The 14,470-nt window shown below is 40.6% G+C and overlaps 1 protein-coding gene across 5 annotated transcripts in view; it reads right to left on the reverse strand.

Moving 5' to 3' along the window:
• The window catches only part of rnf34b (ring finger protein 34b), a 19,070-nt gene extending 8,903 nt beyond the window's left edge, over positions 1–10,167 (reverse strand). For 2 of the 5 annotated variants that reach the window (XM_063889163.1, XM_063889162.1), the window contains exons 1-2: positions 9,903–10,166; positions 806–1,024 (exon numbers count right to left, since the gene is read on the reverse strand). In XM_063889163.1, coding sequence (XP_063745233.1) covers positions 806–1,024; positions 9,903–10,154 — 471 coding nt within the window. In that variant the 5' untranslated portion in view covers positions 10,155–10,166. Of the gene's footprint in view, positions 1–805; positions 1,025–5,558; positions 5,736–6,229; positions 6,344–9,902 lie in introns of those variants that run through there. The other 3 variants (XM_063889164.1, XM_063889166.1, XM_063889165.1) reach the window with 3 other exon arrangements.
• Between the last annotated feature and the right edge of the window lie 4,303 nt (positions 10,168–14,470).

The raw sequence follows: 14,470 nt of genomic DNA on the forward strand, positions 1-14,470 counted from the left end.
TGCTCTGGTCCACCAGAAGAAAATGTGCATTGCAACAGACACTATTCTTCAATCAAGTGCCTCAAATCCCCCGTCACGTTACCTTTTCACACTTTGAAAATATCCTGCTTACACTACAGTGTGTGGCTGTCGACCTGCCGTCAGAAAGGCAACTGGTGTGAGGATGACAATAGAGCGATTTGAAGCGGCGCACAGACAAGAAGCTGTAGCTTTGCATCAGTGTCTCAGTGCGTCTGACTGCCAGACAGATACACTCTGCCATTACACTCTGACATGTTCAGCTGTGCAAAGACTCTGAAAATGCCACTATGAATATAAATGGTGCCTTTTCCTAAAGGAACATGCTTGGATTTTATCCACTTCCTTTTTTTATTGTCTGAAGTTGTCTGAATTGTCAGGCTGCCGACCGTTGCATCGACTTGCGTTTAAAAGTTCTCTGTTCAAAACCCGACTTAGCAATTAGGAATTTCAGTGTTTCCTTGAATGCACCTCGAGTGAAAGTCCCTGCTCACAACTGCACGCAATGATTACATAATCCAGATAAAAAAAGGCTGACTAAAGGTTGACTGTGAAGGATTACTCGAGCAGGTTTAAAGTCGGATTGAGGTGAAATCTTCCAGTCAAACGTACCGTTTTCTTTTGGAAAATGTACAGTGAATAAGGTTTCTAAAAATCCTGAAACATGCACTAGTGGGTCTTTCAATATTATATTCTGAACCTTGTCTTTGCCACCATCACATCTTACTGTGTGAAACCACTATCATCTCTACACAACCTCCCCTTGCATGAGTTCACTTTCGCTCACCTTGCGTCTGAAGACGGAGAAGGCCAGTCCACAGGCTTTGCACAGCTGCCCGGCGCTCCCTGAGGCGGTGGGGGGGTAGGTGGAGTACCCAGCGCTTGGGGCAAAGCGGAAGGGCCCGGCCCCGGCTCCGAACCCTGGCTGCTGCGCCCGCACCGTGCCCGTGCCCATCACCTCGTTCAGCAGCCCACAGCATGACGCCCACATGGACGATGCCCCTGCCTGCAGAGTACACACACAGAAACACACACACACACACTTTAAAACTTTTAGAGACATCCATCACAGAAATGTAAGATGGAGTATTAAAGCAGATTTCTGTTATCTTCAGTGACATATTTGTGAATCTTCTGCACAAATATCCTTTATACTCAGGCATATCTGGAATATTTGGAGGGATAAATGGTGTTTTTCCCAAACTAGTTTCTTTATTTGGTGTTTGATGATGGAAAGGCTGTCCAACACATTAGTTCAAAATCTCCAATTGGTGATTTAGATACAGTAAGTTCTTGTGCGCTGTATGCAAACATTGACACTAGGTTCATTCATCATTTGCTCACTTGGCAGTATAATATTTACATTATTATCATGCCACTGATAGGTAAAGCATATCACACAGTCCTTTGCGAAATAACACCCAAAACTGCTTAAGGAGCATCTATTTCACAAGGAGATAGTCTCCCTTGTGAGGGAAAGTGAATGAGAAAGAGAGCAAGGAGGGGGGGGGGGACGATGCTGGGCAGCACATTATGGCGAGTGCTTTGTAACAGTCTTTGAGGTTAGCGATGATTAGACAGAAGTACACCCCTAAAAGCTCCTATTAATGACAATCTCTAAAGAGCTGCAAGTTAAATTTCCCAGTCACTGTGTAAATTTGCACAATAAGATCCGCACAGAGGCAGAGGACGTGTTCAACAACAACAACAAATAACTTTTGAGGGTCAAATGCTGCCTCTGTGTCCCGAGGAAACATGCAAACCAGCTGTAAGTTAGCGTGCACAGTTAAAGTGCGTTGGATGTGCTCGCTGACCACAAGAAGGGCCAGACACAGGGAGCAAAGATGGCGTGATGCGAGCCACGGCTCCTTGGAGCATACTGATGAGAGGAGGAGGGAGGGGGCGGGCAGCGAGGAGAGAATATGTCTTCTGTTGTTCCCCGGCCGGCAGAATCAATAGCTGACATGAGCATAATGTAAGCCCTCTGTGATTCTCTGCTCTATGCGGGAAAACAATTGAATTCACAGGGTCCTGCCACGGGGCTTCTTAAGGCAGCGCTTCGCTCTAACTTGTCAGAAACACCCTGATCTGACTTCACCCATCTGCTTAGGGATTCATTATGTAATCTGAGTAACGAGGCACAGTATGTGGAGTCACGGCAAGGAGGAGGAAGCCCCTTCTGCAGTAAAACAGTCAGGATGGATATTTAAAGGAACTATTAAACTGAAAATGAACCGTGTTTTGTTGGATGGATCATCACTTTTATCCAGACATATTAAAATAACTTGTTTTGCCTGACCAATAGTCCAACCCTAGAATATTTAATTCCCAATGATATAAAAAATAAAGAATTAGGCATCATCAAATTTGAGAAGCATTAAGCAGTGAAAGTGAGCATTATTGCTAAATAAGTCACTTAAAAGGTTTAGAAGAGGATGAAACCCTCTTTATTAGTCACATACATGCACACAGCAGAGCACACACAGTGAAATTGGTCCTCTGCATTTAACCCATCCTAGTACTAGGAGCAGTGGGCAGCTATTGAGCAGCGCCCGGGGATGCATAAAACCAATATTGTGTTTTTTAATGTGTCAGCTGTACTATCTTGTGAATATTTGGTTTAATGCGTGTTGTCCTTAGTTCAATCTACAACATTTCCCTTTATCCTGATGAACTCTGCAAGCTTTATGTGCACAACAAAACCCTGATGCATAAACACATCTTTATTTGTTAGCCTATGGCGTAAACTTGACCTGGTGGTAAGCTGCAAAAAAGTCTCCCAAGTTAGATACAGCCTCCTGAGTGAAGCCACTAAAAGAGATATTTACTGCTTTCTCCGGGATGAAGACCCGGTGCAGACTGACCGTGAAATCAGTCTTCTCTGGCTCTGAGCCAGCAGCACGACTTCCCTCTGTCACTTCAATTAGCACACCGTAAGCTCTGCAGGCAGGGAGTCCCGAAACAAACAAGTGACAGGGGCGAACGTCACGCATTGTTTTGTTTTCACATGTATTAATAGCTCCTCTGCAGCTACAACAAGAGTGAGATTTACCTCTTGGATTTCAATCACCTTTGGACCCTTTTTTGAGGGACATTTTAGATACTTTATCTCACTGCTGCTCCATCCTCAACATCAAATAACATTCCAGCCCCAGAGTGCACACACACACAAACATAAAGACTGAAGGGGGACAGCAGCAAGAAGTTACAAGGGTATGTACCAAAAACTAAGCCATGCTCAGGGCTCCGTGTGGTGCCGTGCTTTCACCTTATAAAATTAGGTTCTGAGGATCAAAATCTCTATTTGCATTGACACAGACAAGTGTAACCGTTTGCCACAGGAACCATGATAAGGCGTGAGGATACATGAGAAACTAAACCAGACTGACGCATAAACAGAGATATGTGCTGCTGAAAAATGTGTAGTTGATTGAACAAATGAGAACACAAATAATACTAACTTAAATGTATATAGCGTCTTTCATAAACCAAAGGACGCCAAGGACCAGATGCACAAAGGGCCAAATACATAATGAAATTAAAAGATGCAGTACTCTGTTTTTACACATGAAGGTCAGTTTACTCATTGCAATATGTATTACACAGCTTGTTAAATAGTAGGATGAAGTCTTCTGTGGCCCTAGGGGAGTTTTTTTGAGTCTGACAAAACACCCCTGATGATGTCATTGGGGTCATTTGGGCTGATGATGTGATTTCACTTTGGGCTTGATACTTACATTTTTAACAGGAAGCCTGCATTAAAAACTGGAGTTGAGTCCTTTGATAAATAAAGGGTTTGGCAGGCTGGGGCATTAATAAATGATGCTTTATAATTGCACTATGGAAAATGTAGTATCTGATCTTCCCTCATACTAGGAACTAAACGTCATTAGATCTATGAAGTTCAGCACTACATTTCTCGAGTAACCCTCAAGGAATTGTCTTACGAAAGTTGGATCATAGTGAAAAAAATCTTAATCAAGATGTAGGAAATTTCATTCTCATGACTTTTTATAAATAATTCATAGATAGGGAAATTTTTGGATGAATTCAAACCTAATAATTAAGGTATTTATGAAAATAAATCCTGTAAATCCAATATTGCCACTGAGACTTTAAAGTGGAAAGTGTGAATGATATGACAAAAGCATGTTATAGGCGTCAGAAACAGAAACATAGCAAACAGCCAGACAGTTTCAGTGTCAACAACTGTGCACTATGGAACATTTTACAATCATTACTGACTATCTTTCCATCATCCACGGTTTCTCTCTCGGGCATTTCATTTCCTCTCTCTCTCGCTGTGAATCTTTTCCATCTGGAAATGTCACTCCTACTGTGAAAAGTTAATTCAGCTCCATCGGTGTTAAGACTGGAGGATAATGTCGCCAATAAAAGAATAATCATATTAATGACTGTCATGTGTTATTTTTTTAATAATGATGAGGGGGGCCTCCTAAGGGCTTTTTTACCACATTGTTATGAAATACTCTACGATGAGTGTTACAATTTCCTAACATTAGACTGTATTGAGAGTGTACATTTGCACATATGCGGATGCACCGTATCCTCCTACCCCTCCTCGTATAAGTTATAGGTTTATCCCTGATTAAAATTGACATTGACAATACAGTGGTCGGTTGCGTTTTGAAATGTATGCTTACACAATTCAGCCAACAACAGGTCTGTTCAACAGAGGCAGAAAAGCTGCTTTTCAATTTAAACCAGATTAGTCAATAAAACATCACGTCCAGTTTTGTTTCCCTGGGACACAGGGACGCTGGCTACCAGGAGTTAAGCACCCTTGTCTTCAACCGTAATGTTAAAAACAATACTGCAGTACTTCACATACTGCACTGACACATGCACAAGTATTGAGGTATTTGCAGAAAATGTTTTCAGTGTGAGAAATGGAATCGTTCATTGTGAAGACTGTGTCCATTCAGTGTTACATTATTGTTGCATTGTGTAATCAAAGCTCATTTTGTTGAGTTTGAGCAGCAGAAAAATCCTGTCGAATGTGATAGCAGCAAATCATTGAATTGATTTAAGGCTTCATATATTAATATATCCTACCAATTACAGAATGCAACTGTAGGTAGTTTTGAAAATGTTTTTAGTAGTCAGCCAGATTAGATGCCTTTTGTAAACATTACAAGTAACTTCTTTGAACAAAAGGACCAACATCACATTAACAGGCCTTGAGATACTTTCTCCTCTTTAACTCCAGACACATTGTTTACATCTAGAATTTTAAAACAACCTGACAGCCAGAGCTGAGCAGCGGGATAAGCTTGCATCAGCTGCTTGGGAAAACCCTCTGGCACACAAATCACAGTACTTCATTATGAAATTCAGCGTAGTGAAAGGTCACAGTATAAGTAGTACCTGTAACAGGTTTACTGCAATAACAAGTGATTAGCCTGCTCTTCATATTGTGTGTACACAACACTATTGATGATGATGATGATGATGATGATGATGATAGCAGCAGTCCTCCTGCCTTCACCTCACCTCTAACAGTGGCTGTCACTACAAACCTGCCGCCGCCACCAGAGCACCGATGACATCATCGCCATAGTCTTCATCATTATCCTTCCTGAGCTGCCAGACATCATCATCACATTTCCCTCTCCTGTGCTGCAGCAAACACACACTCTCCACAGAGAGGAATGAGACTCCTGACTCGGACCTGAGGAGGCGAATCTCTCCCTTTGCACACCGAGACATCTCCAAACATCCCCGCACTGGCTCTCTCCCTGGCCGCAGTCTCTATCTCATTAGACCGGATTAAAAGCCTGACCATGAATGGACGTCGCTCCAGCAGCTTTAGTTCACTGAACTATCAAACTGGGGTCACAGCGAGCTCGTTAAAAAGGCTACACACTGTACCCACTGTTTATCCGGGCGACTGCAGGAAAAGCATCACCAGGCTTGCAAGCTAGCCGGGGAAATAAATGAAAAAATCTTACTGAAAGAGAAGGGCACCGGCGAGAAGATGTCATGCTGTCAAGTTGAAACAAAACAGTGGGTGCTGCATTTAAACGCAAGCCTGTGGATGTAATTACATTAAGTGCACACAAACACATTTAATTGGCATTAGGCTGAAGGTATTCCCTGCCTCTCGGTGCAGCATCGTGCGTAAATCAACCCTAAATCTGCATCGTCAGTAGGTCCAGAGCATAAAACAAACTGCAGATGAATCACATACCTTCATTTAACCTCCCGGTTGAGGAATTTGCCGAGTAATGTCAGAACGACGATCATTGCAAGTGCACAGGGAATCAAACCATTACGTCTTCCCTCTCTCCAGCTGCCTGTGTGTGTGGAGTAAGCATAACGTAATGGCCAGGAGAGCAACAGCCAATCACAACGCGCACACAGCCGCTGGTATGTTTAGCAGCCAATCAGCTGTAGCACATCACCGGACTGGGCGGGCAGAGCGTGTGTGAACCTGACAGACGCATCATGCTATTTTCACAGTTTCGGTTTATTCTAATGAATTAGTCCCCAACACTATAATAAACAAGAACTAACGTGATCGGCTGCATCACACTTAAATCAAATTCTGTTATCAAGTTTGTTTTCATATCCCTCAAATATTCCGCACCACTGATTTAGTTGCAAAAAAACAAACATTGTTTTTCTTTTAAATCAAAACATTTGTTTACACCCTCCCTGCTTTCACTTGAATCCCAGGAAGCAGAACCTATGAGATTAAGCTCACCACATATTGTGTGTTTTTTTGGTTTGCTTTGAACCAAAACTAAATGCGTGTAGTCTGGTTTGCCACCACATTTAGCCTGTGTGTTTGTGCATGCTTTTGGTGGTGCACACCAGGCTGCTGTCTGCAGAAGGAGATTAGAGGGGTTTTCTTCCTCCATCACATGGCCGGTACCACTGTGAGCCCGCAGGGGGCAGCAGATAGCTCTGCACAGCATTATTATTATCATCAGACATGAGTGAGCCGCAGGGGAGGAAGGATGCTGCTGCTCATGATGTTCTCTCTGTATAATGCAGCTGGATTTACACACAATTTATTAATTATGCCGCTGTTGCAGCAGGACCTGGAAAAGTGCATTCAAGGTGTCTGTGGGAGGAATCGTAATGATGCTAATACTTTATCAGGCTGCTGCCTCAGCCTCTTTAAACCCTTTGCCATTTCCAGTACATCAAACAGTGACCCTACACTTTGTTGATTTTGTTTCATATAACCACATTAAAAGATCTGTGTAGTCCCCTGGGCCACCAGTGACACACTTTGGAGCTCTGCTTGACCTAAATGTTCTTCCACGGGCAGTGTTCAAACATCAAAGTTGTTTTGGAGAATGGAAGTTTGCAAACTCTTTCTCACAGTTGAAAAGTGCAGGCAAAATATCAGTGGTACTACTTTCAGTTCAAATGACATCTTTTCACCTGCCTCCAGAGCATGGCGTCAAGCAAAGCAGATACTTTGCTTTTATTCAGCATTGGACAAATCAATCTCTTACATTTCTGCCAACCGAATGTAATGACAGTTGTTGAAATGATGTTTGTCCTGCTGCTGAAACAAAAATCCACAGCAATACTGTGTTTTGTTCTTCCAGAAACAGTGTCCCCATTTTTCAGATAATCCACAGAGCTCACTGCCAACAGTTTTCACTGGGACTATTTCTTTAGAACGTACATCCAATGAAACCCTGTCAGCGATTCATCTGCAGTAACTGGGGCATTTACTTTCTTAATTAAATACCTTGCTGCTGTTTGTGATCACTGTTAGATTTGCTGCTATGAGCACCACATCAACTCTATTTAAGTGTTTAACCAAGCTTTTGGATTAACTCTGTATGATACTGAATTATGTCAGACCTTATAGACATTATATGCTTGATGGGAAACAATCAGCGTGATTGTTGTTTGAGTTTTTTATTTAAAACAAATGAAGAATACACTCTCCAGCTGTTGGTAGCTTTGTTTTGAGGATGCGTAAAGCAAAGTTAGAGCCAATTGCTCTAAGAAGGTTTATTATTTTGGGAGTGGGAGTTGTGTTTGTATCAACCCTTGTTCCTCTTTTTTTTCTACACATTTCTTTGTTTTTTAATTCAGCTGTTTCAACTTCCCCCCGAGCTTCACAGAAAATGAATGTTTCTTCTACATCACTGACTGTTTAACTGCCACAAGACAACATTAAACGTTTGTGGCTCAGTTTGTGACCTGACACATTTATTTGAGACACCAAACATGAGAGAGTTTATAAAAAATATTCTTATTTATTGCATTTCATCTAAATCTGAGTCTCGTGGACTGGCTAAAACTAACTAAGAGATTGAGGAAGCCTAGCTAGCCACACCAGGGGCCGTAGGACCTAGACCTTCCCCACACCCAAACTGAAAGGCAAATGCATAAACTAAGGAACAGCGGTGAGAGAAGTACTCAGATCTTGTACTTAAGTAAAAGTCGAAGTATAAGAGAGTACTCTGTAACAAGTATAAGTACTGCATTAAAAATGTGACTCAAGTAAAAGTACAAAAGTATTAGCATTACATATACTTAAAGTACCAAAAGTAAAAGTAATCATAATGCAGTTTGGCCCATTTCAGAATAATATACACTCGAACAACTGAAACGTTACTATTTTGTTATTATTGTATTAGGTTAATCAAAAGCAATCTTTTTAAGCTTAATTGAAAAAAACATTCGGTTCAACTTAATATTATTGCTTTCAACTAACCTAACAAAATGAAGTGGAATTTGTTAACATAATACATTTAATAGCTGGGTTTCAGTCACGTGATTATGATGACGCGCGAAGGTGGCGCGATTTGAGATGGAGGGCAGGAAGTAAAAATGGAGAATACGTCTATGGAGGAAACCGTTGCAGAGAGTCCGTATTGTACTGATTTAGATCCAGTTTCAAGACAAAGATACAAGCAATTAACAAATCTGTTGGACCTGACCCATATCTCATGAAGATGAGTGAGTTTACGACAGAACCTAAAGATTTGCCGACAATCGAGGCTGTTGATATCACAAAGTATCTAGTCCTTCAGACATCCTACTACACCAAACTGCAGATGCAAGTCTATAAAAGTCTGGAGGCATATCACTTTTTTGTCAGCGGTTGGGTCCACAGCCTCGGTACCAAACGGCTCCACGATGATTATCGTTTGGTCTTCGCCAGGGTGAGTGTTTGTTGGAAGACATCCGCCATGAAGTCTGTCAGTTCGTGCGTGGCAACAGGACATTTATGGAGACAGGGACAGTGTTGGATGAGGGGACAACCAAGAACATCTGAGGAAAACATCCATTGTGTAAGACAAGCCTTTGATTGTTCTCTCTCATCCATCCGTACTACTGCGATTGTACGCGTACGTGCTTGAAAACCGAATTCGAGGTTTGCATAGATTTTCTGACGATCACATTTGTAATATTTAATAATAATGCTGGTTACACATCTTAGTACAATAATTGACCTTGATCATTTAATGTCCCATTCCCACTGATGCCCTCTGGTTGTGGGTTGTCAGCTGGCTGCTTCGGTGCGGAGCTCTCGGCTGTCTGCTTCAGATCCGGGCTCATATCCGGGCTCTCAGCAGTCTGTTGGAGATCCAACATAGCCTCAGCACATTCCGACTGTGTCTGTTGGTCTTCCTATAGCTTCATCCTCTGCTGTCGTTGAAGAGATGCCTCTGATTTGGACTTAGTTTTTTGGTAACCGAGTTTGACCGTCGTAGAGTCTACCGACTCAACGTCACTCAAAGCGCTAGGGCAGCCTAAAAAGTCCCAATGAAGTCCCTATTAGACTACCGGCAACTTAATAATCATTACTAAGTAACAGAGCATTTGACGACAACCAAATGCTATATAAACACAGCCACAAAAACCAAGTAAGCTAGCTAACATACCTCTGACAAAGTGGTCGCTGCAGACACGGCATTAGCAGACTCTGCTCCTCCCGACCGCAGACGTAGGTTTAAAATCCACTTTTTACGGCGTAGTTCTGAGAGCTTTTTACATGTCTCACCTTTGGCAACGACAATCTTTGGTACTCTATAAAACACCTTTTCCTTTTCTCGGTTAGAACGATTGGAGCCGCAGTAAACTACACAAAACATTAGCATTTTTTCGGACGGCAGATCCTCAGAAGCTACTTCCATCTGAATTTCGCGCTCTCGTGATGCAGCAGTGTGACGTCACGTGAAACCAACCAATTAAAGTAAATGCTTCAGTTTTTTCTGGGTATATGATATGTTTTGATTATTATTATTGTTATTTTTATTATTAGTATTATTGTTATTGATGCACTAATGTGTATTAAAGCTGGTAAAGGTTGACCTAGTTTTAATTCCTTTGTATGCTGCAGGGTAGGGTAGTGTAACTAAAGTCTGATTTAAGTCTTGATTATATTTCACATCATTAATACACATAACTAAAAACTAAAAGGTATAAAATACATGTAGTGGTGTAAAAGTACACAATTTACCTCTGAATTATGGTGGAGTAGAAGTACAAAATAGCATAACATTTACCTCAAAACTGCGCTTAAGTACAGTACTTGAGCAAATGTACATAGTTATTTTACAACACTGCTAAGAGATTAAGCCACAAAAACTGGATTACCAGATCCTCCATACATAAAAGAAACAACAAAAGGACACGATGACAAAATAAAGAGCAAAATCCATGAACTAAGGATGATTTAGCACTGCAGTGTCTCGCAGCAAAACCAGAGAGAGGCTGATTTCCCCTCCAGCCTTTCTTTTGTGCCAGTGATCAGTGTAGATCAAAACACCTGAGCAGAAGTGAAGCCTGGAGCAGGAGCACCTGAGTAGAGAGAGAACAAAAAGGGGGAGTGTGTCACACAACACATTTAATGTTTTGGATCTAAGTGACAAAAGTGTTTTTTATTAAACCAAAAGAAATATTCAAAAACGACAGGTTTCTTCTACTTTTCTTAACATTCTGCTTTTCTGAAAACTATTTTCAGTGTACACTTTGTGCACTGGAAGCTTAAGGTTTTCACATAAAACGAATAAGGATTCCTCAAAATCATCATTCACATCATTTCTACTCAACCTGCACATACAGTACATACATTTTGTGTGGAAGGGGAGTATTTAAGTTTAGAATTAAAAATGAATGAGTGAAAAAATGTGCATTTTTACATCCCAGAGTTCATTTCTTCACTGTCCCTTTGTCCGATCAGTGAAAACCCCCCAAATATTCAATTGTAATGATTTAAACCTGAGAAAGCACATCGTACACTTGAGAAGTTACCAGAATATTGTGCAGTTATGCTTTATCAATTATGCATTTTCTAATAAATGGACCACCGTCAGCAGCATACGAGTTGATACATTGAGTGAACATGCACTCTTTAAAATGAATGTTCTCCCCACACTCTGCATTACCATCTGTGCTTTGTTCTCACTCTGCGTCCTGATTTCACAACTCTAATCATTCTGTTCTTCCGCTTCTAATGATGCAGTTTCTGAGGAAAGCCAAGGTTTCATGGAAATAATTAATCTTTACTGGAACATGTATTTAACTTAGGCAAACAAAGTATGCTAAGCAAGACCAGACACCTTTTATGGGATTATTTAGAATCCCCCCGCACTTCTGTGGGGGGTTTACGTCAGATGAAACAAATCTCTCAAGGATTGTGAAACATGAGCAATAAAAAGCCCCAAAGATCAATGATAACTCCCTAACTGAACTCAGAACCCCCCCACTCTCTCCATATACAAACACACAGATGCTGTCAAACACATGAACAAACAAATGTAAACTTGTTTTTATTAAATCCAAATCTTCATCTTCAATTTAGCATAACTTCTCTGTCAATATTTATGTTCATTCGCCTGCCTTTTAGAAGAGGAAAAACAACAACGACATGATTGGAAAGTCTCAGCAATGTATGTTGACTTTAAGCCCCCACAAAAAACAATCCATGATTCCAAGAAACAGTTATCAAGTTTCCTCAAAATACTTGCTGCTGATGCCAGAGGCATGTGTCAGTGCAGATGAATGAGGGATTTACTTTTTCTTTATAAAATACATGCAGCTGTTTCTTGTACAGACATGCCCAAAGTTGGAGCCAACATCCGGAGCCTATCTGTGCTGCTGACAGGAGCCACTAGATGGAGCGTGCATGCTTTCAAAAGAAAAGCAATCTTCTGCTAAATGAGGGTCTGATTGAAGTAGTTATACAACTGCTGGCACATCTGCAAAGTACAAATTACATTATAAGGAATAAGTAGCTATACAAATAATGAAAATAAAGACATAATATCAGTGATGGAAGGATTTTACCAACAAAAGTGTGTTAATGTCAAAAATGTTGAAATGCCAGAGGTAATACTCATGCCGAATGGTCCATTTTAGACGTTATTGTACTGCTGGAACAAAACGACTGACACATTCATGTAATTTCTCTAATGTTCAGCTGAAAGACTCAATAAAGTATCATCTTATTTTATTAGTTTTTGGACCATACTTTACATGAGTAATAATGATTTGTATGCTCTTTTAAATACTCAATGTACAATGTAGAGGAAACTATTGGTTTTTACTATACTCTACATTAATAAAAAGCTATTATTAGTTGTATTTCTCATTAGGTTTAACATGAATGAAACACATGATCTTGGTATTTGTTTATTTAAAGAGGGCTTTCTAAAACTGGCAGAGCTAGTGTTATAGTTGCCCCCCCCTGTAACCCTGGCCAGGTGGTCATAATTTCAGCAAAATCCCACAGGTGTTAGTTATTCCCCTCTAGTTTAAGAAACGAAAAGCAATGTACTCTGAGCCTATCATCTGAAAAAATAAAGGAGTGCTTCTTATTCTGGCAGAGCTGCGTTATTGCTGTCGGATTTTGCACCCACTCTGTAACTATTGACCAGTATGGTCATAATATCACCAGAATCACACTGGTGTGAGGTATTCCACTTAGTTTACCCGAACAAAAGCAATATACTCGAGCCTATCAGGTGAAATGTCAATGCATGCCATTTAATTGAATAACCTGGGCACAAAGATAATCATTACATCTAAAAAACAGGGATAAAAAAAGGGTGGTTTACAGCTTTTTAACAAATGGGTATTAACAATAAAAGAACAACAAAATAAATCAGTGTGTTTTGACCTCCTCGTCATGTTTCAGAAATGCAAACCTCTCAAGTCATTTAATTTAAATAACTGTTGATGGTCCCAAGAGGTCACACACTCAATCTTTTCACAATTTCTTCCTCCCATTTATCATCTCACAACCCTAAATATTTATCTTGTGACCCTTTAGGGGAGCACGACCCCCATGTTTGGAATCGCTGGGCTAAACTACTTAACTGTAAGTAAAGTAATCCAAACTACCTCCAATTTGTTTTACATTGTGGTATAGCTATTTAAACCATCTTCTTCCATCCTTGCTCACAAACATGTCTTACCATTATAGTCTAATGAGCCACTGTAGCTGAGCTGCTGTCATTAAAGGAATCTGATGAGAAGGAGTTTGCACTGGGGTCAAAGCACAGGAAGGAGGAATCAGAGGAGCAAATGACTGAAAACATGCCTCCCACATCTCTGCAGCAGTGCGTGTACTAACCTGTGGCCTTTACTGCACACATCCCATGTCTAAGAATAACCAGGTCAGAGAATAATGACTTAGCTGGACTATTGGTGTGGTAAACAAGGAGAGTTATCTTTCTGAGGGATCTGCTCGAGAGGATCAAGCTGGCTAGAAATGTTTATATATTCTCCTGGTGGTCGTCCTGTTTTCATGCACTGTTACATAAACAGAGGTAAATCAACAATGGTCTTTAGCAGTATGACTCTGTGTCACAAAAACAAATGCTACAAGTAAGAGTTGTGCATATATAAGCTCCATTTCAGAGCTTGGTGTGAAACTGTTGATGTACTAAAATGTGAGCAACATCTGAATATTGTTGCTCTTTCTATGGAAATCAGTTCCGTTGAAAAATGACAATGCATTATGTCCTATCAAGCTAAAACAATACTGTGTGTGTGTGTGTGTGTGTGTGTGTGTGTGTGTGTGTGTGTGTGTGTGTGTGTGTGTGTGTGTGTGTGTGTGTGTGTGTGTGTGTGTGTGTGTGTGTGTGTGTGTCTTACTTTTGAGTAATTCTGTGTCATTTCTCAACTAAACAGATTTGCATAAAAAAGTGAATCTCAACCTGTAACAAAATACATTACGTCTGCAACAAATCATTCCTCCATTAAGGTTATATTAAGTTTTTGTCAGGAAAACCGGCTCATTTTGTACATTTGTACAGTTTTTTTAAGCTTGCGAGTATCTCACAGGATGGATTTAGGATTCATGGGACAGTTTAAATGGTTTCTGAGCATTTAGAAAACTCAGTTTGCTGGTTATTCAGATTATCTGTATGACTTACCACTCTGGGAAAGCTACTTAATGGTCGTGTCTACATTCTGACAAATGTTAGCAAAGCTCTTGTGAGAT

This window comes from Eleginops maclovinus, chromosome 8 (genome assembly GCF_036324505.1).
Source record: "Eleginops maclovinus isolate JMC-PN-2008 ecotype Puerto Natales chromosome 8, JC_Emac_rtc_rv5, whole genome shotgun sequence".
Lineage (NCBI taxonomy): Eukaryota > Metazoa > Chordata > Actinopteri > Perciformes > Eleginopidae > Eleginops > Eleginops maclovinus.